Source organism: Tamandua tetradactyla, chromosome 12 (assembly GCF_023851605.1).
Source record: "Tamandua tetradactyla isolate mTamTet1 chromosome 12, mTamTet1.pri, whole genome shotgun sequence".
Taxonomy (NCBI): Eukaryota; Metazoa; Chordata; class Mammalia; order Pilosa; family Myrmecophagidae; genus Tamandua; species Tamandua tetradactyla.
The window spans coordinates 40,486,879-40,513,892 of record NC_135338.1 but is presented as its reverse complement, the minus strand read 5'-3'; the positions used below and the strand labels follow the sequence as shown (position 1 = coordinate 40,513,892).

The 27,014-nt window shown below is 37.6% G+C and overlaps 2 protein-coding genes across 10 annotated transcripts in view; one reads left to right on the top strand and one right to left on the bottom strand.

Annotated features, from left to right (window-relative positions):
* TSHR (thyroid stimulating hormone receptor) overlaps positions 1-20,287 on the bottom strand; it is a 211,143-nt gene extending 190,856 nt beyond the window's left edge. The window contains exons 1-2 of the mRNA XM_077123229.1: positions 20,181-20,287; positions 147-472 (exon numbers count right to left, since the gene is read on the bottom strand). Of these exons, the coding sequence (XP_076979344.1) occupies positions 147-316 (170 nt within the window). The 5' untranslated portion in view covers positions 317-472; positions 20,181-20,287. The remainder of the gene's footprint in view (positions 1-146; positions 473-20,180) is intronic.
* The window catches only part of CEP128 (centrosomal protein 128), a 667,241-nt gene continuing 660,338 nt past the window's right edge, over positions 20,112-27,014 (top strand). For 6 of the 9 annotated variants that reach the window (XR_013160385.1, XM_077123226.1, XM_077123222.1 and 3 more), the window contains exons 1-2: positions 20,113-20,421; positions 22,234-22,392. The gene's annotated coding sequence lies outside the window, so the exon portion shown is untranslated. Of the gene's footprint in view, positions 20,422-22,233; positions 22,393-27,014 lie in introns of all 9 variants that reach the window. The other 3 variants (XM_077123220.1, XM_077123223.1, XM_077123224.1) reach the window with 1 other exon arrangement.

Here is a 27,014-nt window from a genome sequence, read left to right as displayed (position 1 = left end):
CAAGCGCACGTGTGCACACACACACATGCACACACAACACACACACACCTTTGGCCTGTTCCCAAGGTGTTTTTACACACTTGCATCCACCTTTCCAGCTACTCTTTGGCCTCTGCATCCTACCTTCTCTTCTCCCGGGTACTCACAGTGTTTGGGTATTGGGCGGTAGCCTGGGGATGTGGTGGACATCCTTGCAGGTGACTCTGAAGTCGTCCTCCTGGTGGCACTCGCAGGGAGGAGAATGACACCCCCTTCCTCTCAGACTCCTAGGCAAGGCGAGCAGCAGCGCCAGCTGCAGTAGGGGCGAAAGTCTCATTTTCTAAGCGTACTAGTGTCTACTTCTTCATCCTCCTCTACCATTTCATTCTCAGCCTTCCGCGTGCCCTGTTCCCCCTTCAGGAGGCTCAGGAGTTTGAGTTGTTCGGAGAGGGAGGGCTCAGAAGGGGCTGTGACTTCACCACCAAAGAGGAGGCTGGAGAGGGGAAAGAAGAGGCTTTTAAGTGCTCTGCTTCCCTAGCCAACTCTCCACACAAACAAGCCTACTTTTTCACTTACCACGTCCGGAGCCCCGCATCCCCTCCATATGTTCCCTGATACCTACCACAGGTCCCTACTGTCCCCTCTCTGCTTTCCAATGTTGACTACTTTACAACCACCGCCCCCTTCTCACCCTACGAGTTTCTTTGGTTGGTTCCCTCCAAAGCCTAGTTCACACGCCCTCTCCTTTCTATCTCCAAACCCAAAGACCCACCTTTCCCAGTGGGTAGCCTCCTAAGAGCGCGGCTTGCTCCGGACCCACTAGCGCCCACGATCTATCCAGAGAACGCCCCCGCAGGAGCTGGCTCAGAGAGATCCTGGAGCGTACTGTCCCAGGGCTGACCTGTGTCTTGTTGAACTTCAGCTCCGCTTGGCCTAAGACGCCCCAGATGAGAGCAGGAGGCAGTTCGGAGCGCTGGCCAGAAGGAGTGCTGCCCAAGCCTGGGCGCAATGCCCCAGGCTGCTCCTCGCTGGTCATCAACTTCAGCTCCTTGGCAGGGACCCGAGCGCTCCTTGCCAGCAGTCAGCCTCACACAGAAGTCGCGGCCAGGAGCCGCATGGGGCGCCCGGCTCGCAGGGCTTAGGGAACTCCTGGAGACTGACTAGGAATTGGGCTCTGGGGCCATCTGCTGTGGAGAATTGGGAAAGGCAGAAGCAGTTTCGGATGCCGTGAATGGAGCTCTGAATCTGGCTTCACGATGTAGGACCGGAGCTGGTATGTAAATTCTGGTCTGCCCGGGAATTTTCGTGAGCCACATTGCCGCCAGAAGATGTGAAGAAAAGGTACACTTAAGCGGCACACAGTCATCTACTACTTATTCTCCACGCAGTAGCCCAAAAGATAATTAAAAATATAAATCAGATGGTGCTGATTTCCCCCTTTCAAGCCTTCAATTGCTTCTGTTCTTCTTGAGGTAAAATGCCAACTTTTTAGATATTCATGATTCCATTTATATGAACTTCTAGAACAGGGAAACTAAGTTATGGCAAAGGAAATAATGGTTGAGGGAGATTATTAGAAAAAGACTGGAAGGAACTCACTGTCATAATAGAAATATTCTATATCTTAATTGGGCTGGGGGTTAATCAGATGTATATATTTGTCAAAATTCATTGAACTGCATACTTAATCTGTGCATTTCAATGTTTATAGCGGCTTTATTCATAAACACCCCAAAAGGAAGAGATCCAAATGTCCCCTCAACCTTCACATACAATGGAATACTATTGAGCAATAAAAAGGAATGTACTATGGAAACACACAACGTGGATGAATCTGAATCTGAAAAGATTACATGTTTTCTGATTTCAGTTATATGACATTCTCAAAAAAATAAAAATATGGGGACCAAAAACAGATCAGTGGTTGTTAAGGCCTGGGTTGGGAGGATGGGTGGACGACAAATGATACCAGGACATTTTATGGGTGAATGAAATTGTTCTTTATCTTAATACTTGTGGTGGTTCCATGACTGTCTGAGTTTGTCGAAATCCACAGAACTGAATTCTAAAGAGGATGAATTTTACTCCCTGGAAATTATACTTTATAAAAAAATTAAAACAATTTGTGCATTTTATCATATGGAAATCATATATCAATAAAAAAGAAGAATATATATATAAATTATTTAACTTGACCAACAAGTTGCTAAAATGGGGGCCTGCAAATTTTTTCTGTAAAAGACCAGATAATAAATACTTGCTTTATGGGTCACATCTGATCTGTGCCACAGTTTTCAAGTTTTTCTACAACTTACTAAAAATGTAAAAACCATTAATTTGGAGGCTATACCAAAACAGGTGTCCAGTCTAAATTTGACCCACAGACCAATGCTTGCTGAACCCTGCCCATCTATGACATCTCATTTCACAATATGCTCCCCTTGTTCTCTATATTCAGTCATACCCACTTTACTGAACCTAGTACACACCAAGCTTATTATCACATGAGGATCTCTGCTATTGCTTAATGCTGATCCTAGAACAATCTACCTCCCAATCCTCATGCCATTCAAGTATCAGTTTGATTATTACTTCCTCAGAAAGATTTTCCCTAAAATCCTATCTAGAGAAATGATCCCCCCTGTCATATTACCGTGTTTCACTGTCTCCAAACTACTTATGACTGGTTATTATTATTGATTCTTATTAATAATTATGATTTATAACAAAAATGTCATTATTCACATTTTTGCATGGCAGGTGGATACATTATCAATATATATATATATTTTTTTTAATGTTCTTTTTTTTATTTATTAATTTAAAAATAAGAAACAAAATAAAACAACATACATAATCAGTAATTCACAATATCATCACCTAGTTGCATATTCATCATTTCTTATAACATTTGCATTAATTCAGAAAAAGAAACAAAAAGACAATAGAAAAAGAAATAAAACGAACACAGGCAAGAAAAAAAAGATTATACCTATTATACCCCTTACCCCTTGTTTTCATTGATCACTAGCATTTCAAACTAAATTTATTTTAACATTTGTTCCCCCTATTATTTATTTATTTATTTATTTTTATTAATTAAAAAAAGAATTAACAACACAATTAGAAATCATTCCAATCTACATGTACAATCAGTAATTCTTAATAACATCACATAGTTGCATATTCATCATTTCTTAGTACATTTGCATTGATTTAGAAAAAGAAATAAAAAGACAACAGAATAAGAATTAAAACAATAATAGAAAGAAAAAAAAACAAAAACAAAAAACCTATACCTCACATGCAGCTTCATTCAGTGTTTTAACATAATTGCATTACAATTGGGTAGTATTGTGCTGTCCATTTCTGAGTTTTTATATCCAGTCCCGTTGTACAGTCTGTATCCCTTCATCTCCAATTATCCCTTCTCTTTTTTTTTTTTTTTTAATTAATGGAAAAAAAGAAATTAACCCAACATTTAGAGATCATACCATTCTACACATGCAATCATTAATTCTTAACATCATCACATAGATGCATGATCATCATTTCTTAGTACATTTGCATTGGTTTAGAAGAACTAGCAACATAACCGAAAAAGATATAGAATGTTAATATAGAGAAAAAAATAAAAGTAATAATAGTAAAATCAAAACAAAACAAAACAAAACAAAAACCTATAGCTCAGATGCAGCTTCATTCAGTGTTTTAACATGATTACTTTACAATTAGGTATTATTGTGCTGTCCATTTTTGAGTTTTTGTATCTAGTCCTGTTGCACAGTCTGTATCCCTTCAGCTTCAATTACCCATTGTCTTACCCTGTTTCTAACTCCTGCTGAACTCTGTTACCAATGACATATTTCAAGTTTATTCTCGAATGTCCGTTCACATCAGTGGGACCATACAGTATTTGTCCTTTAGTTTTTGGCTGGATTCACTCAGCATAATATTCTCTAGGTCCATCCATGTTATTACATGGTTCATAAGTTTATCTTGTCTTAAAGCTGCATAATATTCCATCGTATGTATATACCACAGTTCGTTTAGCCACTCTTCTGTTGATGGAGATTTTGGCTGTTTCCATCTCTTTGCAATTGTAAATAACGCTGCTATAAACATTGGTGTGCAAATGTCCGTTTGTGTCTTTGCCCTTAAGTCCTTTGAGTAGATACCTAGCAATGGTATTGCTGGGTCGTATGGCAATTCTATATTCAGCTTTTTGAGGAACCGCCAAACTGCCTTCCACAGTGGTTGCACCCTTTGACATTCCCACCAACAGTGGATAAGTGTGCCTCTTTCTCCGCATCCTCTCCAGCACTTGTCATTTTCTGTTTTGTTGATAATGGCCATTCTGGTGGGTGTGAGATGATATCTCATTGTGGTTTTGATTTGCATTTCTCTAATGGCCAGGGACATTGAGCATCTCTTCATGTGTCTCTTGGCCATCCGTATTTCCTCTTCTGAGAGGTGTCTGTTCAAGTCTTTTTCCCATTTTGTAATTGGGTTGGCTGTCTTTTTGTTGTTGAGTTCAACAATCTCTTTATAAATTCTGGATACTAGACCTTTATCTGATATATCATTTCCAAATATTGTCTCCCATTGTGAAGGCTGTCTTTCTACTTTCTTGATGAAGTTCTTTGATGCACAAAAGTGTTTAATTTTGAGGAGTTCCCATTTATTTATTTCCTTCTTCAGTGCTCTTGCTTTAGGTTTAAGGTCCATAAAACCGCCTCCAGTTGTAAGATCCATAAGATATCTCCCAACATTTTCCTCTAACTGTTTTATGGTCTTAGACCTAATGTTTAGATCTTTGATCCATTTTGAGTTAACTTTTGTATAGGGTGTGAGAGATGGGTCTTCTTTCATTCTTTTGCATATGGATATCCAGTTCTCTAGGCACCATTTATTGAAGAGACTGCTCTGTCCCAGGTGAGTTGGCTTGACTGCCTTATCAAAGATCAAATGTCCATAGATGAGAGGGTCTATATCTGAGCACTCTATTTGATTCCATTGGTCGATATATCTATCTTTATGCCAATACCATGCTGTTTTGACCACTGTGGCTTCATAATATGCCTTAAAGTCAGGCAGCACGAGACCTCCAGCTTCGTTTTTTTTCCTCAAGATGTTTTTAGCAATTCGGGGCACCCTGCCCTTCCAGATAAATTTGCTTATTGGTTTTTCTATTTCTGAAAAATAAGTTGTTGGGATTTTGATTGGTATTGCATTGAATCTGTAAATCAATTTAGGTAGGATTGACATCTTAACTATATTTAGTCTTCCAATCCATGAACACGGTATGCCCTTCCATCTATTTAGGTCTTCTGTGATTTCTTTTAGCAGTTTTTTGTAGTTTTCTTTATATAGGTTTTTTGTCTCTTTAGTTAAATTTATTCCTAGGTATTTTATTCTTTTAGTTGCAATTGTAAATGGGATTCGTTTCTTGATTTCCCCCTCAGCTTGTTCATTACTAGTGTATAGAAATGCTACAGATTTTTGAATGTTGATCTTGTAACCTGCTACTTTGCTGTACTCATTTATTAGCTCTAGTAGTTTTGTTGTGGATTTTTCCGGGTTTTCGACGTATAGTATCATATCGTCTGCAAACAGTGATAGTTTTACTTCTTCCTTTCCAATTTTGATGCCTTGTATTTCTTTTTCTTGTCTAATTGCTCTGGCTAGAACCTCCAACACAATGTTGAATAATAGTGGTGATAGTGGACATCCTTGTCTTGTTCCTGATCTTAGGGGGAAAGTTTTCAATTTTTCCCCATTGAGGATGATATTAGCTGTGGGCTTTTCATATATTCCCTCTATCATTTTAAGGAAGTTCCCTTGTATTCCTATCTTTTGAAGTGTTTTCAACAGGAAAGGATGTTGAATCTTGTCAAATGCCTTCTCTGCAACAATTGAGATGATCATGTGATTTTTCTGCTTTGATTTGTTGATAAGGTGTATTACATTAATTGATTTTCTTATGTTGAACCATCCTTGCATACCTGGGATGAATCCTACTTGGTCATGATGTATAATTCTTTTAATGTGTTGTTGGATACGATTTGCTAGAATTTTATTGAGGATTTTTGCATCTGTATTCATTAGAGAGATTGGTCTGTAGTTTTCTTTTTTGTAATATCTTTGCCTGGTTTTGGTATGAGGGTGATGTTGGCTTCATAGAATGAATTAGGTAGTTTTCCCTCCACTTCGATTTTTTTGAAGAGTTTGAAGAGAATTGGTACTAATTCTTTCTGGAACATTTGGTAGAATTCACATGTGAAGCCATCTGGTCCTGGACTTTTCTTTTTAGGAAGCTTTTGAATGACTAATTCAATTTCTTTACTTGTGATTGGTTTGTTGAGGTCATCTATGTCTTCTTGAGTCAAAGTTGGTTGTTCATGTCTTTCCAGGAACCCGTCCATTTCCTCTAAATTGTTGTATTTATTAGCGTAAAGTTGTTCATAGTATCCTGTTATTACCTCCTTTATTTCTGTGAGGTCAGTAGTTATGTCTCCTCTTCCATTTCTGATCTTATTTATTTGCATCCTCTCTCTTCTTCTTTTTGTCAATCTTGCTAAGGGCCCATCAATCTTATTGATTTTCTCATAGAACCAACTTCTGGCCTTATTGATTTTCTCTATTGTTTTCATGTTTTCAATTTCATTTATTTGTGCTCTAATCTTTGTTATTTCTTTCCTTTTGCTTGCTTTGGGGTTAGCTTGCTGTTCTTTCTCCAGTTCTTCCAAATGGATAGTTAATTCCTGAATTTTTGCCTTTTCTTCTTTTCTGATATAGGCATTTAGAGCAATAAATTTCCCTCTTAGCACTGCCTTTGCTGCGTCCCATAAGTTTTGATATGTTGTGTTTTCATTTTCATTCGCCTCGAGGTATTTGCTAATTTCTCTTGCAATTTCTTCTTTGACCCAGTCGTTGTTTAGGAGTGTGTTGTTGAGCCTCCACGTATTTGTGAATTTTCTGGCACTCTGCCTATTATTGATTTCCAACATCATTCCTTTATGGTCCGAGAAAGTGTTGTGTAAGATTTCAATCTTTTTAAATTTGTTAAGACTTGCTTTGTGACCCAGCATATGGTCTATCTTTGAGAATGATCCATGAGCACTTGAGAAAAAGGTGTATCCTGCTGTTGTGGGATGTAATGTCCTATAAATGTCTATTAAGTCTAGTTCATTTATAGTAATATTCAGATTCTCTATTTCTTTGTTGATCCTCTGTCTAGATGTTCTGTCCCTTGATGAGAGTGGTGAGTTGAAGTCTCCAACTATTATGGTATATGAGTCTATTTCCCTTTTCAGTGTTTGCAGTATATTCCTCACGTATTTTGAGGCATTCTGATTCGGTGCGTAAATATTTATGATTGTTATGTCTTCTTGTTTAATTGTTCCTTTTATTAGTATATAGTGTCCTTCTTTGTCTCTTTTAACTGTTTTACATTTGAAGTCTAATTTGTTGGATATTAGTATAGCCACTCCTGCTCTTTTCTGGTTGTTATTTGCATGAAATATCTTTTCCCAACCTTTCACTTTCAACCTATGTTTATCTTTGGGTCTAAGATGTGTTTCCGGTAGACAGCATATCGAAGGATCCTGTTTTTTAATCCATTCTGCCAATCTATGTCTTTTGATTGGGGAATTCAGTCCATTGACATTTAGTGTTATTACTGTTTGGATAATATTTTCCTCTAACATTTTGCCTTTTGTATTATATATATCATATCTGATTTTCCTTCTTTCTACACTCTTTTCCATATCTCTCTCTTCTGTCTTTTTGTATCTGACTCTAGTGCTCCCTTTAGTATTTCTTGCAGAGCTGGTCTCTTGGTCACAAATTCTTTCAGTGACTTTTTGTCTGAGAATGTTTTAATTTCTCCCTCATTTTTGAAGGATAATTTTGCTGGATATAGGAGTCTTGGTTGGCAGTTTTTCTCTTTTAGTATTTTAAATATATCATCCCACTGTCTTCTAGCTTCCATGGTTTCTGCTGAGAAATCTACACAAAGTCTTATTGGGTTTCCCTTGTATGTAATGGATTGTTTTTCTCTTGCTGCTTTCAAGATCTTCTCTTTCTCTTTGACCTCTGACATTCTAACTAGTAAGTGTCTTGGAGAACGCCTATTTGGGTCTAATCTCTTTGGGGTGCGCTGCACTTCTTGGATCTGTAATTTTAGGTCTTTCATAAGAGTTGGGAAATTTTCAGTGATAATTTCTTCCATTAGTTTTTCTCCTCCTTTTCCCTTCTCTTCTCCTTCTGGGACACCCACAACACGTATATTTGTGCGGTTCATATTGTCCTTGAGTTCCCTGATACCCTGTTCAAATTTTTCCATTCTTTTCCCTATAGTTTCTGTTTCTTTTTGGAATTCAGATGTTCCATCCTCCAAATCACTAATTCTATCTTCTGTCTCTTTAAATCTATCATTGTAGCTATCCATTATTTTTTCTATGTTTGCTACTTTATCCTTCACTTCCATAAGTTCTGCGATTTGTTTTTTCAGTTTTTCTATTTCTTCTTTATGTTCAGCCCATGTCCTCTTCATGTCCTCCCTCAATTTATCGATTTCATTTTTGAAGAGGTTTTCCATTTCTGTTCGTATATTCAGCATTAGTTGTCTCAGCTCTTGTGTCTCATTTGAGCTATTGGTTTGTTCCTTTGACTGAGCCATATTCTCAATCTTTTGAGCGTGGACAGTTATCTTCTGCTGCTGGCGTCTGGGCATTTATTCAGATTTCTCTTGGTGTTGGACCCAGCAAGGTTGTAATATTTTTCTGTGAAATCTCTGGGTTCTGTTTTTCTTATCCTGCCCAGTAGGTGGCGCTCGTGGCACACGTTTGTCTGCGGGTCCCACCAGTAAAAGGTGCTGTGGGACCTTAAACTTTGGAAAACTCTCGCCGTCCTGGGGGTTCGCTAGCCGAAGCGGCTTGAGCCGGCCCGGGGTCCGAACGCAGGGAGGGTTGCTGGTCACCGCAGCCAGGGAAAGAGCCCATCCGAATTTCCTAGTCGGCCCTGGGCAACACGCGTGGCGGGAGGGCGCCAGCGGCAGCGGCCCGCCTGAGAGAGTGCACGTTCCCCGGGAGTCACGGGGTCACCGTTCTCCGCGGCCTGGGGGTTTCCGATCCAATTCTCTCAGTTGATCCGGGGGCTGCGCGTGGTGTGGGCGCCAGTCGCCTTGGTTTCAGGGGACCACCTCTCCAATTCTCCCAGCCGGCCCAGGAAGGGGGAAGGGAGTAACTCCGGCCGCTTGCCACCCCGCCCGGTAAGGCCCGCGCGCCTCGGCGATCTCACCCGAGCTGCTTCTCTCAGCCAGCCAGCCGTTCCAGGATGGGGTACGCTGTCTTTTTTATCTCTGTTGTGGCTTTGGGCGCTTTCTGTATCGTTTCTACTCCCCTACTAGGTGTCCTGGAGAAGAAACTAAGATCCACGCATCTTACTAAGCCGCCATCTTCCAGGAAGTTCTCAATATATATTTTTAATAGAGAGGAATGAATCACAGGATGGGGGCCCTCAGAAATCAGTAAGCAGTAAGTTTAGAATGAAAATAGTAAGATTCCTTAGATTCCATGGTTGCTATCAACAAGATAAAAAGGGTCTGATATTTGGAAATTTTACTATGGAAGGATCGAATGTGGAATACACCTAGCAAGCAAGTTCATCACACTCAATTTAAAAGGAGAATCTGGAATGACTACTGCCTTCAAGCTGAGACAAAGTAATTGGTATTATACTTACCATCTTGCTTTAAAGAACTACACAACAGTACAAAATATTTGAAGTAGCTGTTTCAGGCATTTGACAACAGGCAGTGCAGGATTACAAATCCTGAGAGAGGGAAACAAATGATGCAATCCCTAAGGACTTCTTTGCTATCTGCCTGGGGGCTCTTTTCAGATCGTGGTGCAGGGAAATAAAACCCAAATAAAGAGTGATGACAGTCCTGCTGTGCAGACAAGCAGAGATTAAATTTCAGAGACACTGAGATGCCAAGGTATGGGAGGGGTAGAAGCTATACTTGAGCCAAAGAATCTACACAAGAAGGGAGCAGATGTCTGTTGTATGTGGGTTCCTTAGGGTCCATGGGTAAGAATTAGGCAATTCATGCACAGGACAAGACTCCCCAAGGCCAGCAGAGAGTGGCTACTGTGGGGCAGAGAGTCAAACAGAAACACTAGAAGTTGTGTAGCACTGGGAAATATTTGAGTGAGGAGATCTCACTGAACACCTCAGATAATCAGTTGATATCTGCAAAAGGCCATGCTTTAGAAACAAAAAACTCATAATAAGATAAGGATAATTTGCTAGTACTAAGATGGAAATCAAAACAGACCCATCCTAACAAGGCATATAAATAAATCTGACAGCATCCAGATGATTCACTAATAAGTTAACTATTTGTAAGAACATAAAACAAAGCCCTTTAAATGCAGGCAGCATACCTGCATTGCATATGCACCATTCATAATTTCTTACATATAACAAAAAATACTAGATATGCACTGAAGCAGGAAAGCAAGAACACAAAATCATAAGAAAATACACTAAGATGAAACTGACCCCATGATGCCTCAGATATAAGAATTAGCAGACAAGAACATTGAAATTGCTATTACAGATATGAAATTTTTTTACTTTTTTTATTAATTAAAAAAATTAACTAACACAACATTTAGAAATCATTCCATTCTACATATACAATCAGTAATTCTTAATATCATCACATAGATGCATATTCATCATTTCTTAGTACATTTGCATTGATTTAGAAAAAGAAATAGAAAGACAAAGAAAAAGAAATAAAACGATAATATAGAGAAAAATAAAAAAAGAAAAAAAACTATACTTCAGATGTAGCTTCATTCAGTGTTTTAACCTAATTACATTACAATTAGGTAGTATTGTGCTGTCCATTTCTGAGTTTTTGTATCCAGTCCTGTTGCACAGTCTGTATCCCTTCAGCTCCAATTACCCATTATCTTACCCTATTTCTATCTCCTGATGGTCTCTGTTACCAATGACATATTCCAAGTTTATTCTCTAATGTCGGTTCACATCAGTGCGACCATACAGTATTTGTCCTTTAGGTTTTGGCTAGTCTCACTCAGCATAATGTTCTCTAGGTCCATCCATGTTATTACATGCTTCATAAGTTTATTCTGTCTTAAAGCTGCATAATATTCTATCGTTATGTATATACCACAGTTTGTTTAGCCACTCGTCTGTTGATGGACATTTTGGCTGTTTCCATATCTTTGTAATTGTAAATAATGCTGCTATAAACATTGGTGTGCAAATGTCCGTTTGTGTCTTTGCCCTTGTCCTCTGAGTAGATACCTAGCAATGGTATTGCTGGGTCATATGGCAATTCTATATTCAGCTTTTTGAGGAACTGCCAAACTGCCTTCCACAGTGGTTGCACCATTTGACATTCCCACCAACAGTGGATAAGTGTGCCTCTTTCTCCATATCCTCTCCAGCACTTGTCATTTTCTGTTTTGTTGATAATGGCCATTCTGGTGGGTGTGAGATGATATCTCATTGTGGTTTTGATTTGCATTTCTCTAATGGCCAGGGACACTGAGCATCTCTTCATGTGCCTTTTGGCCATCCGTATTTCCTCTTCTGAGAGGTGTCTGTTCAAGTCTTTTTCCCATTTTGTAATTGGGTTGGCTGTCTTTTTGTTGTTGAGTTCAACAATCTCTTTATAAATTCTGGATACTAGACCTTTATCTGATATGTCGTTTCCAAATATTGTCTCCCATTGTGTAGGCTGTCTTTCTACTTTCTTGATGAAGTTCTTTGATGCACAAAAGTATTTAATTTTGAGGAGCTCCCATTTCTTTCTTTCTTTCTTCAGTGCTCTTACTTTAGGTTTAAGGTCCATAAAATTGCCATCAGTTGTAAGATTCATAAGATAGCTCCCTAAATTTTCCTCTAAATGTTTTATGGTCTTAGACCTAATGTTTAGATCTTTGATCCATTTTGAGTTAACTTTTGTATAGGGTGTGAGATACGGGTCCTCTTTCATTCTTTTGCATATGGATATCCAGTTCTCTAGGCACCATTTATTGAAGAGACTGCTCTGTCCCAGGTGAGTTGGCTTGACTGCCTTATCAAAGATCAAATGTCCATAGATGAGAGGGTCTATATATGAGCACTCTATTCGATTCCATTGGTCAATATATCTATCTTTATGCCAGTACCATGCTCTTTTGACCACTGTGGCTTCATAATATGCCTTAAAGTCAGGCAGCGTGAGACCTCCAGCTTCGTTTTTTTCCCTCAAGATACTTTAAGCGATTCGGGGCATCCTGCCCTTCCAGATAAATTTGCTTATTGGTTTTTCTATTTCTGAAAAATAAGTTGTTGGGATTTTGATTGCTATTGCATTGAATCTGTAAATCAATTAGGTAGAATTGACATCTTAAGTATATTTGGTCTTCCAATCCATGAACACGGTATGCCTTTCCATCTATTTAGGTCTTCTGTGATTTCTTTTAACAGTTTTTTGTAGTTTTCTTTGTATAGGTCTTTTGTCTCTTTAGTTAAATTTATTCCTAAGTATTTTATTCTTTTAGTTGCAATTGTAAATGGAATTCGTTTCTTGATTTCCCCCTCAGCTTGTTCACTGCTAGTGTATAGAAACGCTACAGATTTTTGAATGTTGATCTTGTAACCTGCTACTTTGCTGTACTCATTTATTAGCTCTAGTAGTTTTGCTGTGGATTTTTCAGGGTTTTCGACGTATAGTATCATATCATCTGCAAACAGTGATAGTTTTACTTCTTCCTTTCCAATTTTGATGCCTTGTATTTCTTTTTCTTGTCTAATTGCTCTGGCTAGAACCTCCAACACGATGTTGAATAACAGTGGTGATAGTGGACATCCTTGTCTTGTTCCTGATCTCAGGGGGTAAGTTTTCAATTTTTCCCCATTGAGGATGATATTAGCTGTGGTTTTTTCCATATATTCCCTCTATCATTTTAAGGAAGTTCCCTTGTATTCCTATCCTTTGAAGTGTTTTCAACAGGAAAGGATGTTGAATCTTGTCAAATGCCTTCTCTGCATCAATTGAGATGATCATGTGATTTTTCTGCTTTGATTTGTTGATATCGTGTATTACATTAATTGATTTTCTTATGTTGAACCATCCTTGCATACCTGGGATGAATCCTACTTGGTCATGATGTATAATTCTTTTAATGTGTTGCTGGATTCGATTTGCTAGAATTTTGTTGAGGATTTTTGCATCTATATTCATTAGAGAGATTGGTCTGTAGTTTTCTTTTTTTGTAATATCTTTGCCTGGTTTTGGTATGAGGGAGATGTTGGCTTCATAGAATGAATTAGGTAGCTTTCCCTCCACTTCAATTTTGTTGAAGAGTTTGAGAAGAGTTGGTACTAATTCTTTCTGGAATGTTTGGTAGAATTCACATGTGACGCCGTCTGGTCCTGGACTTTTCTTTTTGGGAAGCTTTTGAATGACTGATTCAATTTCTTTACTTGTGATTGGTTTGTTGAGGTCATCTATTTCTTCTTGAGTCAAAGTTGGTTGTTCATGCCTTTCTAGGAACTTGTCCATTTCATCTACATTGTTGTATTTATTAGCGTAAAGTTGTTCCTAGTATCCTGTTATTACCGCCTTTATTTCTGTGGGGTCAGTGGTTATGTCTCCTCTTCCATTTCTGATCTTATTTATTTGCGTCCTCTCTCTTCTTCTTTTTGTCAATCTTGCTAAGGGCCTATCAATCTTGTTGATTTTCTCACAGAACCAACTTCTGGTCTTATTGATTTTCTCAGTTGTTTTCATGTTCTCCATTTCATTTATTTCTGGTCTAATCTTTGTTATTTCTTTCCTTTTGCTTGCTTTGGGGTTAGTTTGCTGTTCTTTCTCCAGTTCTTCCAAGTGGACAGTTAATTCCCGAATTTTTGCCCTTTCTTCTTTTCTGATATAGGCATTTAGGGCAATAAATTTCCCTCTTAGCACTGCCTTTGCTGCATCCCATAGGTTTTGATATGTTGTGTTTTCATTTTCATTTGCCTCGAGATATTTACTAATTAATTAAAGAATCAATCACTGTAATTCCCCATATTAACAGACTGAGGAAGAAAAATCATAATCATCTCAAGAGATACAGGAAAAAATGTTTGAGAAAATACAACATGCATTCTTGATGCAGAAAAGAAAGTCAATAAACAAATCTTAGAAAACTAGGAATGCAAGTCTTAGAAAACTAGGAATGGAAGGAAATTTCCTCAATTTCTTAAAAGGGATCTGTACAAGACTGATAGTAATATTATACTCAGTGGTGAAAGACAAGAATGTCATACTCACCACTCCTATTCAGCTTCATACTGGAGGTACTTACTAGTGTTATAATACAAGAAGAAAAAAATGCTTTTTGAAAAAGGAAGAAATAAAACTCACTATTCACAGATGACATGATTGTTCATGTAGAATACTAAACACTCTGCAAAAATCTACTAGAATAAGAAGTTAACAAAGTCAAAGGATACAAGATCTATTTACAAAACCTATTTTATTTCCATAGACTGGAAATGTACATTTGCAAATTGAAATGAAAAACTACTAAATTTACTATAACATTAGAAAATAAAATACGTATAAATCTAAAATAAATATGGAGGATCTGTGTGCTGAAAACTACAAAACAGATAAATGCAACGTAAAAAGACCTTAAGAAATAGAGAAATATGCCAATGTTTTAGTTTGCTAGCTGCCGGAATGCAACACACCAGAGATGGATTGGCTTTCAATAAAAGGGGATTTATTTAGTTAAGGTATTGCCAAGGTCCAGCCGCAGCAGAGGGAATGGGCCTGAAGGTGTGGAGGGTTGTCGGCACGAGAAGAACACCAGGAGACAGCTCAGAGTGCTCTGAGAAGAGTTGCTTAAATTTATTTTTGCTTAACTGATTTTATACCCTTATTCTTGGCAAAAAAACAGGTATCACAGGATCATGGTTGCGTTATGGCTTACATTTTAGGTAAGGTTACAGGTTCAGGGAAGCAAAGCGAAAGTGCACATTCTGATTTTCTTAGGAACATGTACATAAGATTTCGATAGCAGCAAGATATTGGCTTAAGCCGCAGACATTGTTTGCAGTTTTTCTGAGTTTAGACTTTTTGTTCCTATTATTCTACAGGTGAGGCTATATGTTAAGACCTATTTTAATTTGGTTTATGATTAAAAGGTCATATTGTCTATTTAGATTTTTTATTGTTTCATTGGCATGGACTGGCGCCGTGGTGGGGGAGATTGCGTGGTGATAGGTATCAGTTTTTTTTATTCTTTTATTTCCTCTTGAAGTTTTTGGACAGGTTCCCTGAACCAGGGGCAGCATGTTAAACTCCATCTTAACTGTGATTTCACTAACTGTTGTAAAAGATCTCGTTTCGTTTTAGGCCCCAAAAAGACACTAAGGGGGGCTTGCTCTTCTAAGTTTTTCTATAAATGATAAAGAGTTAAATTTAACGTGCCTACCGTTGACATTTACAATTCTATGGCCATCTTCATTGTAAACTCCTGTGTATGGTAATGGAGGTTAGTATTTTTCTATTACACCATTTTATGCCTCGTCCTCTTTTGGGGCGTTGAAGGCCTTGCCACCGCCCTTCCTTCCAGGGAACCATGTCAAACCGGGGAGGAAAAAGAGGACGCGGCAACGTATAGTTCTTCAGAGAAAAGGCAGCTAACTTTCAACTGAGGTTTTTTTCTTATGGGGGCCTTCTCTCTAGGCCTCTGGGTTCCAACAACTTTCCCCGGGGTGATTTCTTTCTGCATCTCCAAAGACCTGGGCTGAGCTGCAAGTGCTGAGATGAGGTATGCTGAGCTGCTTGGCTGTGCTACGTTGAGCTCTCTCATTTAAGCACCAGCCAATTAAATCAAACATCATTCATTGTAGCAGGCATACCTCCTAGCCAACTGCAGATGTAATCAGCAATAGATGAAGTTCACATGCCATTGGCTCATGCCCACAGCAATAGAATTAGGCACCTTCACCTAGCCAAGTTGACACCTGAATCTAACTACCACAGCCAATATAGATAGGAAGATTCAATATTGTTAAGATGTTGATTCTGATGAAATTCAATGCAACCTCAATCAAAATTCCAGGAGGATACTTTTGTAGAAATTGGCAAGCTGATTCTAGGATTTAGATGGAAAGGAAAGATATTAAAACAAACAAACAAACATTTCAAAAAAGAACAATGTTGGATTACTCAAATGGCCTAATTTAAAACTTACTATGTATTACAGTTGTTAGGACAAGATGATATTAGCAAAAGATAAGACATATACGTCAATGGAACAGAACGGAAAATTCAGGAATATATATATATATACACATATATTTAATGGACTTTCAATAAAACTGTGAAAGCAATTCTATGGAGAAAGGATTCTTTTCAACAAATGGTGGTTTGAACAATTGAATGTCCATGTGCAAAAACAGACAAATAAACTAATCTTCCTCAAACCACACCTCATACAATATACAAATAGTACCTCAAAATGCATAATAGAACCAAATATAAAGACTGAAATTATAAAACTTCTAGAAGAAGATGTATGAGAAATTCTTTTTAACATGGGTTAAGTGAACTTTTCTTAGATATAATCCCCAAAACATGATCCATTAAAAAAATGATGAAGTTAAGTTCATCAAGACCAAATAACTTCTTCTCTTTGAGACAATGTTGGCAGAACAATAAGAAGTGCCACAGACTGGGAACAAATATTTCCAAGACATTGTCTGATCGTGGAATTGTACCTACAATATAAAACCAACTCTCAAAACTCTGAAAAACAAAATGCCCAATTAAAAAATTGATTTGAACAGACACATAACTAAAGATGATGTATGGACACAAAAAGAAAAAATGCACAACATTATTAGTCGTTAAAGACATACAAACTAAAACCATGATGAGATATAACTATACACCTATAAGAATGGCTAAAATAAAACAAATTGGAAATACCAAGACCTGATGGGTTATAGAATTCTCATACATTGCTGGTGAGACTGCAAATGGTATGACAACTTAAAAAAATAATTTGGCAGTTTCCAAACATATACTTAACATGTGACCCAGTTATCTCATAGATATCTCTATAGATATCTCAGGTGTTTACCCAAGAGAAACAAGACTTGTGTATGGCTCAGAATATGCTCTGTTTTAGAAAATGTTTTTTATGCACTTGAGAAAAAAAGTGCATTCTGCTGTTGTTGAATGATGAATTCTAAAAGTGTCAGTCAGGCAAAGCTGTTGATAGTGTTGTTTAAGAATTCTAAGTTTTTGCTGATTTTTCTGTCCAGTTGTTCTATCATTTATTAAGAAATGGATATTTAAATTTTCGATTATATGTTGATATATTTTTTTCTTGCATGTTTTAGTTTGCAAGCTACTGGTATGCAATATACCAGAAACGGAAAAGACTTTCAAATAGGGGAATTTATTAAGTTGCAAGTTTACAGTTCCAAGGCTGTGAAAATGTCCAAATTAAAGCAAGACTATAAAAATGTGCAATCTAATGCATCCAGGGAAAGATACCCTGGTTCAAGGAGGCTGATGACATTCAGGGTTTCTCTCTCAGCTGGAAAGGCACATGGTGAGAATTGCTAGCTTTCTCTTTGACAGCTTCCCCGGGGCTCTTTCCTTTCTGTTGGCTCTGCTGGTTCTGATGGCTCTGGTTGCTCTAAAGCTTTTTCCAAATGGTTTCCTTTTAAAGTTCTCCAGTAAGCACCCACCTTTCATTTCCAGGGAAACCACCTAATCAAAAGTTACCACCCACAATTGGGTGAGTCACATCTCCTTGCAAACAATCAGAACAATATCCCACCCAGCAATATTGAATGAGGATCTAAAGGACATAGCTTTTCTGGAGTACATAATGGCTTCAAACCCACACATTGCATTTCCATCAGTTTTTGCTTCATGTATAAAAGCATAAATATTTAGGATTATTTTGTCTTCTTAGTGACTTGACTCATTAAATGAGCTTTTTTTTATCCCTTTTGATATCCTTTATTCTTTAATATACCTTGTCTAATATTTGAAAGAGTCAATCCAAATTTCTTTTGATTAATGTTACCATGGAATTCTTTTCCCCTACTTTTACTTCTAACCTTGCTGTGACTGTATATTAAAGTGCATTTCCTATAAATAGCATGCAATAGGTCTTGCTTTTTAATTTAGTCTGACAATCTCTGTCTTTTATTTGGGTTGTTTGGACAATTTATATTTTAATTATATTTATGTTAGGTTTAAATCCATAATCTTGCTATTAGTTTTCTGTTAGCCCCATCTGTTCTTTGATTCCCATTTTCTTTTTTATCTTCCTTTTCTTGGGTTAATTCAGGAATTTTATGATTCCATTTATTTCCTTTGTTGAGTTTTAGCAATAATTCTTTGGTTATTTAACGGTTGCTTTAGGGTTTCTATATCTTTACGTTATCACTGTCTACCAGAATGTAGGTAAAATCTCCCATGCTTACCATTCAATTTATTGAATTCAATTTAATAAATTGAAACCAGTTTTCAGGATAACCATGCTCTAACAACCTGCTCACCAAATAGCTATAATAATAAAAAGTCATTTTTTTTCCTTAGCATGAGTTTTAAGCTGGGTCAAATAAACACAAATGATGAGCAGATGAATCAGTTTAAAACATAATCATACTTGGATACACTAAACATACACAAAAAAATCGTTAAATGTAAACAAATGAATGAGAATGGCTATGGTCCATTACATTTTCCTTTTTGTAGAAGAACCATTAGCATTGTCTGAATATCAGAAAGTGATGTTTCACAACAATTCCTCTGGATGTTTCATCTTTTTTCAAAAGTACCTATTGAAGTGGAGCATAGGCTGTATTACCTAGCTACAATAAAAACATTTTACCAATTTCTGTTTTATATATTAATAGCTGCTTGTTTTGACCTAATGGCACATGAATTGCTATGGTTTCATTCTTATGATACTCTTGACAAAGATAGACATGCGGCTGGAAAGAACTTTGTGGGATCAATAGTGCTTGTCCACAATAAGTGGCTAAAGATGATTCTTTGACTAGTGGACAATACCATCTTTGACTCTAAAACTTTTTTAGCTTGAAAACTCATTGTAGAGTCATAGCATTTCTGATTGTTTCATGTAAAGAGTGGCTTTTACCGCTGTCTAGGTTAGGAAGGAATTTTGAGTAGTTCTATCAGTCCTAGCCAATCCGGATGTGGGCATTTTACTTTTGCAGCACCGGTAACCCCCATTTGGTGTCTGATGCTCTGTTTTCCTTCTTATGACTTAAACCAGTCTGGAGATTTTACAAGGAATCTTGGCTACCTGTGGTGGCTCGATGGTCATCAGAGTAAAACACAGGCTGCTTTTAAAGGGACATTCTCCCCTGGATAAGTGGCCTTTTTGGCAGAGTAGAAGAGAAAGGCCATCCATTTCATTGAACTGATTTTTCACTTCTTAGTTTCTCTGCTGAGGTTTTTATTACCTTGTTATGACTGAAACTCACGTCTCTGCATGAAATGTAACTCTTTCATGTTCTGGAATAAGCATGCTCTAGAACAAGTGGGGAGAGACACCCTGGACTAAAGGAAGCAGCAGCAATGAAGTGACAGCCTTACTTTCTACTTTTGCTTTGTCATTAATGAACCACGTAATTTTAGACGGATTACTTACACTTTTCCGGTCTTAAAGGATTTGACTAAATCTTTCTCTGTTCTCTTCTAGTTCTAAGAGTTTGTGAGCCTTTGGAATAAGATATTGGGCCCTGGTATTTTTTTTTTTTTAATCTCATTGCTGAAAATTACCTCTCTCTGCTCTCAAAGGAGTCTCAGAAACTAGCCTATGTTATTACTGCAACTATTCTGAATTCCCTTATTTTTTTAAAATAAATATTTTAGAGTTTTCAGATTAAATTACGGTCAGGGCCACGGCAGCTCTCTAATTCACTTCCTATTTCAATGCTGTTAGTCTCACATTGAAGCTACTAGTCCTTTAAATGGAAAAGAACAGGGTGAGAGGGCGCGGCCCAGGGTCTCCGAGGCCCGCTAATTCGGTTTCTTCCGGGAAAGGCACCCGAAAGCCAGACGCATGGCATCCTGGGACTTGAAGTTTCTTTTAGGCCCTTTTCCTCTTGGTAACTCCTACCTTTTGGAGAAGAGATGGACTACAATTCCCAGAGACCCTCGCGGCAGCAGAGAGGGTCCTCTACAGGCGCAGCGGCTGGGCGGCTAGTTCAAGTTGCCATAGCTGCGAGTCTGAGGAAAGCAGAATCAGTTGCGCCGTAGCGTCTGGTCAGTTGCAGCTTCTGATCACTGGTAGCCGCGGGAGCCGGGTGGGCCCTCAGCGATGATCCGGCATTAAGGACCCGCGGCCTCTTCTATCTCAGGTATCTTCCGCTGTCGCCCCCCTTTCTTTTCTCTACCACTTCCCTATCTTAATCTCAGACATTGCGGGTCCTACTTCCCTCTTCCTAGAAGTGGGAACACCAAAGCTGTGCGGAGATCTGGGGTGGCGCCGTGAGTTGGTGGGGTGTGCGTCAACGTGGGGAGTCAGAGGGGAGACAGCGTGCTTGGCATCACCCCCCCACCCCCCGCCATGGGTGTCCACTATCAGCTCTTGGCCAAGTTATCGAGGGAATTTAGACTACGTGTCCCTCCCGTTGGATCTTCCCCTGTCGCTGGCCATCTGTGAGGCTTGAGCTGTCAGGGAGATTGGATTCGCTCTCTATGCCCTCCAGTGAAATATTCTGGCGTTTGCTTGGCTGGCCTGGGATAGAGCTTGTTTTGTATCTCTTCTGTAGCCCCAGAAGTTTGCTAACTTTGGGAATCTGTATCAGCGACCCATCTTTTCTGTGCCAACACGGAGTTACCCCAACCTTAGACATTAGCAGTCTCTTATGTGAGTTCTTTCGCAGGAGCACCTGACATTGTATCCCAGCCACATCCTTTGTTGGTTTGGTGGAGCTAGTCCCTTCTGCCTTTCATCATTAAAATGGGATGATTATACCTCATAGTGTGTTCTAAGGATTATGTAATGTATCTACTACAGTGCCTGGCACATTGGAAGTGCTCAATACTTGGCATTTGTTCTCATTAGTTATGCAAAACAATGTTGTGTAATAGAAAAACAATACGAACCACACAGGTAATTAAAATTTTTCTAGTAGTCACATTAACAAGTAAAAAGAAACTGATGAAATTCATTTTCATCATTTAGCCTAGTATATCCCAAATATTTTCATTTCAACATTTAATTGATATAAAACCTATACCAATAAGACATTTTACAACCTATTTTTTTGTATGTTGTGTGGCGTGGTCACATTTCCTTATTTTTCCATGTAAGTATCCCATTATTGCAACACCGTTTGTTGAATTCTTGTTTTATTGGGAAGTGTATGGACCAGGAATTAAACCCTGGTCTCCCACATGGCAGGTGAGAATTCTGCCACTTTATTGAGAATGAAGTCTGTACCATACCTGAATCCCCTCAGCATGACTCTGATAAGTTATTTTACCTGTATGAAGTTGAGTAACCCTAGTCAGTTTGAAATTATCTTGCAACAGTTTATCTTACTTATTTTGATTGACTTTTCCAAGATATCTCTTTTCTTAATTTAGTTTATAGATATTTCATAGAAATCGTTTTATGGTGACAGCTATCAGTTCTATGGATGACTGGATTCTTTCAGACTGCTTTGAAAGGAGTTACAAAGAATTGAAAACATTTCTGCCCACAGCTCTTTCCTGCAATCTAACACATTTTATTTTTATTTGATTGCAATACTCGGTATGGGAAGAACTGAGCAGCTTATAGGATTATTTCCTTTAGGGATGCTAGCATGTAGTTAAATATTGGCTTAAAATATAGTTGGATCATCAAAAATTCAAATTCAGTAGTAACATGCTAATTTCATTGTCTGCTTTATTTAGTTTACCAGCTGATAGTCATGTTCAGGGCCTGGACTTTCAACTAGACTTGGGCTACAATTCACTGAGCAGCTCTAGCAAGCCCAAGAGGTGCCAGGCATGAGCAGAAATCAACCAGGGAGGCTTATTTGACTGGGACCCTTGGATGTACAGATTCCTGTGAAGTCATCCTTGGATGACCCGAGGATGAGCTAAGTTTTATATTTTAATATTTTTTTAAAATTTAAGATTGTAGGTGTGTTTTACCCTTTTGTTTCATTTATCTGTAGGTGGTTTGGGGAAAGTAAGGAAGCCACCAAAGATCACCACATCTACTGACTAGGCCCTTTGCCCTGATCGCATGAAGAAATGATAGGAGCCAGACGTGTGTGCATAAGGAGAGCACTGGGCTCAAAGGAGAGAAACACGGAATATTGGGGGTGTGCTTTGTAAGTATGCTTTCTCCCCGATTTTATGAGTTTACAGATTTTTGATATTTATAGTGAAAAGGAATATATCAACAAATAGACTTTTGGAGGTAAGAATCCCTTTTCTTATATCTAGTATAAAAGTAAAATAGGGTGGTCATATATGCAGTGTTCCAAAAATTCATTTGAACAAAGTAGATAAATTGAGAGTCATGTATATCTGTAACAAAAGCAACAGTGATATAACTATTTCTATTAGACAGGTGTCCTAGTTTGCTAGCTGACTGAATGCAATATACCAGAAACGGAATGGCTTTTAAAAGAGGAATTTAATAAGTTGCTAGTTTACAGTTCTAAGGCTGAGAAAACATCCCAATTAAACAAGTCCATAGAAATGTCCAATCTAAGGCACTCAGGGAAAGATACCTTGGTTCAAGAAGGCCAATGAAGTTCAGGGTTTCTCATCTGGAAAGGCACATGGTGAACATGGTCAGGGTTCCTCTCTCATCTGGAAGGGCACATGGCAAACACAGCACCATCTGCTAGCTTCTTCTCCTGGCTTCCTGTTTCATGAAGCTCCTCGGGAGGCGTTTTCCTTCTTCATCTCCAGAGCGCTGGCTGATGGACTCTCTGCTTCATGGTGCTGCAGCATTCTCTGCTCTCTCTGAATCTCCTTCTTTCTCCAGAATGTTTCCTCTTCTATAGGACTCCAGAAACTTATCAAGACCCACCCAAATGGGTGGAGACATGTCGTCACCTAATCCAGTTTAACAGCCATTCTTGATTGATCTGATTACAGTTTCAAACATACGGTGTTGAACAGGGATTATTCTACCTTTACGAAATGGGACTTAGATTAAAACATGGCTTTTCTAGGGGACATACTTCTTTTCAAACCAGCACAACAGGTATTTGAGTGGAGTCTTTTGTACCAGGCATTGTATTAGGTACCTTTTACATGTATCATATGTAATTCTTATTGCTGTTATTTTCATTTCACAAATGAGTTGAGTCTTAGATAGGTTATTTGATTTGCTTAGAATTCTGGAGCCAAGAGATCCATCTTTATTCCCAAGTCTTCTGACTCCAAATTGTAGTCCTTTCCTCCACAAAGAGGCCTCATTACAATTTTCTTTTTTTTTTCCACATGGGTAGGCACCAGGAATTGACCCCAGGTCTCTGGCATGGCAGGCGAGAGCTCTGTTTGCTGAGCCACTGTGTCCTGCCCTCATTACTATTTTTGATTGCACTCTAAATAGGATTTGATTTATACTCAGCATTTTTAGATTGTGTATCAACTACTGGAACATTCACCATCATTCTTCTTTTTACACATTCAAACTGTTCTTATTATCTTTCTTAGTTACTTTTCCTAAAATACAGTGGTCTTTAAAATTACTTTTGAGGTAAGAGGTATAATTTGTGATTTGCATAAAATGAACATATTCAACAAGAATTGTTATTGATAATCAAGGTGCAGTATGAAAAATAGAAATTTTGCAACAGATCTAATATTCTGGATACTTACCAGCATTTCATATTGCATTTTAATAGATGAAGGGCACTTAAACACTTAAGGAAGATATGGTGGGGCTTTGCAATAATACTGTGTTCAAGATCTTTGCTGTACAAAATTCTTAGGATTAAAGGATTTTAGTGCTGGGGGCAAGAGGGGAGACTGATAGGATAATCTAGTCCAGAAGTTCTCAACTACAGTGCCTTGACATATTTGGAGATAATATAAAAATAATCTATAATATATTCACTGTTATCCACGTAAAAATGTAACTGGGTTGATTCTAATGTGAAATGGTTTCAGTGTATTCATACCATTCTATAATGTGCTTTTTTCTTATAACAATGTTTCACTAAAAGTCAAAAGTTATAGAGTGGCTGGTAGGAAGTACCTGAAACAGTTGAACTATATTCCAATAGCCTTGATTTTTGAAGATGTTTGTATAACTATATAGCTTTTACAGTGCAACCATATGATTATGAAAACCTTGTGGTTGATGTTGCCTTTATTCAGAGTATGGACAGTTGAGTAAAAAAATAAGGACAAAAAAGAAATAAATAATGCGGGGGGAGATAAGGGATGAAAAAAATGGGTAGATTGAAATACAAGTCTTCAATGAGAGGGAGGGGTCAGGAGTATGAAATATATGAGTTTTTTCTTCTTTCCTTTTGTTTCCTTTTTCTGGAGTGATGCAAATATTCTAAAAATGATTATGGTGATGAATACACAACTATGTGATGATATTGTGAACCATTGTTTGTATACTTTGAATGAACTGTATATGCATGAAAATATCTCAATAAAAGCATTTAAAAAAATCAATAGATAAAATTCTACATTGATTCTTTTTATTGCTATATAGTGTATCAGTGACTGGGTGAAAGACTTACTTAATATATCTGTTATCAGTAGATTTGTTGTTTCTTATTTTTTTACTACTATAAATAATTTTGCATTGAACATTCTCTCCTTTATAGATGTGTCCTTTTTTTTCCAGGATGTTTTCTTTTTTTTTCGAAGTGGAGTTTCTGAATCAAAGAATATGCATATTACTTATTTTTATTTGCTTTGCCAGGTCATTCTCCAGAAAAGTGATTCTAGTTAATATTCTTACCAGCAAGATGTGCCTTTAACTTGCAATTCTTTAATTAGTGAAGTAAAGCATGTTTATAGATGTGTTAGGGCCATATGTATTCTGTGAATTGCCTGCTTATATATGCTTTGTGTCTTTTTCTATGGGATTGCTCTTCTTTTCTAACTTAAAAAAAATTAATAGCTAATTAATCCATGGTTCCCATGCAATGTACATATTTTTCTGAGTTTCTCCTTTAGTGTTAAAATTTTATGTTTAATAATTGTGAATAAACCTAAAAGGCTTTTATCAGGCCTTTCTCAAATATGCAACCTGTCTGAAACTCATAAAACCTTAATACAGATCTGTGCAATATTGATACTTGCAGAATTTGGTGATGGGAGTAGTTATGGTTATATGAGTCCCTTTAGCTGACAAACATTTAGAATCTACTCTGTGCATAGGGTTTGCTGTGAAACAGGCACTAATGAATCAATTAATGAGTACTTATGAATGAATGAATGAATGAGTGAATGAACGCTAAGCTGTTCTAGGCTCTTCTGAATGAAGAGATGTCATAGGAGTAAATTATGATAATTTTAAAGGGTGAAGAAACAGGTAATTTCATAGATTGTAGATGTAAGGAAAAAGTTTGGTGGCAGAGTGAAGGCTTTAAGATGGCAAAAATGGGTTTGCCTAGTTATGTAACAGTTGGTACATTGAAAGAGTACCAGAATGGATGCAGTTAATAAAAAGCCTAGGTAATTTGAAGTTAAAGCTTTATAGTACAAATAAAAAATAATTGAGGAATACTGCAAGTGAATATCAAAATGGCTTACAATAACTCAATTAAATCTCCTGAATTTGATAATATTTATAAGTTTAAATACATGTATTCAAATGAATTTGAAGTGCTTATTTTGTTTACTTAGCATATTTATACTATTTTGCAGCTCAGTCCATATTGTTTAAAGATTTAAGATAATTAATTTAAGCTATTTGCCATAAGAATTACTTTATCTCACAGTTATTTAATTAGTACTTGCTATTTGAAAAGCGCTGTAATTGAAATGTGTCTCTGGATTAATCAGACAGGATAATCAGTAAAATTTAATTGTAAATTAATTAAAAAAATTTCCAATTGCATTTCGGGCACTTTGTTAGGTGAATTAAATAAACAGAGTTTCCAATGAAATTTTGAGTCTAATGGGAAGAAAGACAAGTGAACACCCAGTTACCATCTTGTGATGAGGTGTCCTTTGTGGGAGCACATTAGAGAGGCACCCAGCCCAAAATTGGAGTGGGACCATGAAGGAGGGCTTACTAGGTATGTTTTCTCTGAACTGAGACTTGGAAAAGTAGGAGCTAGCCACGGGAAGAATGTTCTAGATAGTGAGTTTAACATGGGCCTGAAGGTGAGATGAGCATGATGTATTTGAGGAGCTGAAAATAAAATCAGTGGCAGAAATAATTATATTTCATGGATATGTTTAATAAGTGCATTGCTACATTTATAGAGCTAGAATGCTGGGGGAGGAAAGGCCCCTTCTGGTTGGAGATGAACATCTTCACCAAGTCTCTCATTATTTGAGCTATGCCTTGAAGGAAGAGTAGAATTTAAATAGGTGGCAATAGTAGACCAGAAGAAGGCATTCCAGACAGAACTAATGGCATCAGTGAGAAATGGAGAATCACTGGTATAAATAATATCAGAAGTGAAGGGTGGCTAGTGAGGGTCTTGAATTCCTAGATTCATATGGGCAGTGGAGTGTCAGTGGAGGTTGGAATGGATAGAAAAAGCCTTAGAGGTAGGGAAATCATTTTGGTGGCTAGGAGTGAATTAAGAAAAATTCTGAATTATGGGTGATAATAATGGTGATAAGAAGAGATCGATGTTTATGGACTTGGGCCTTGGAGAAAAAGTCAAATCCTAGCTCTGCCACTTTGGTAGCTGTGTGACCTTGAGCACCTAATTTAGTCTCTGTAAACCCATTTTCTCATGTATATAGTATGATGACCGTAGTACCTGCTTTGTAGGATTATTGTCACAGATAA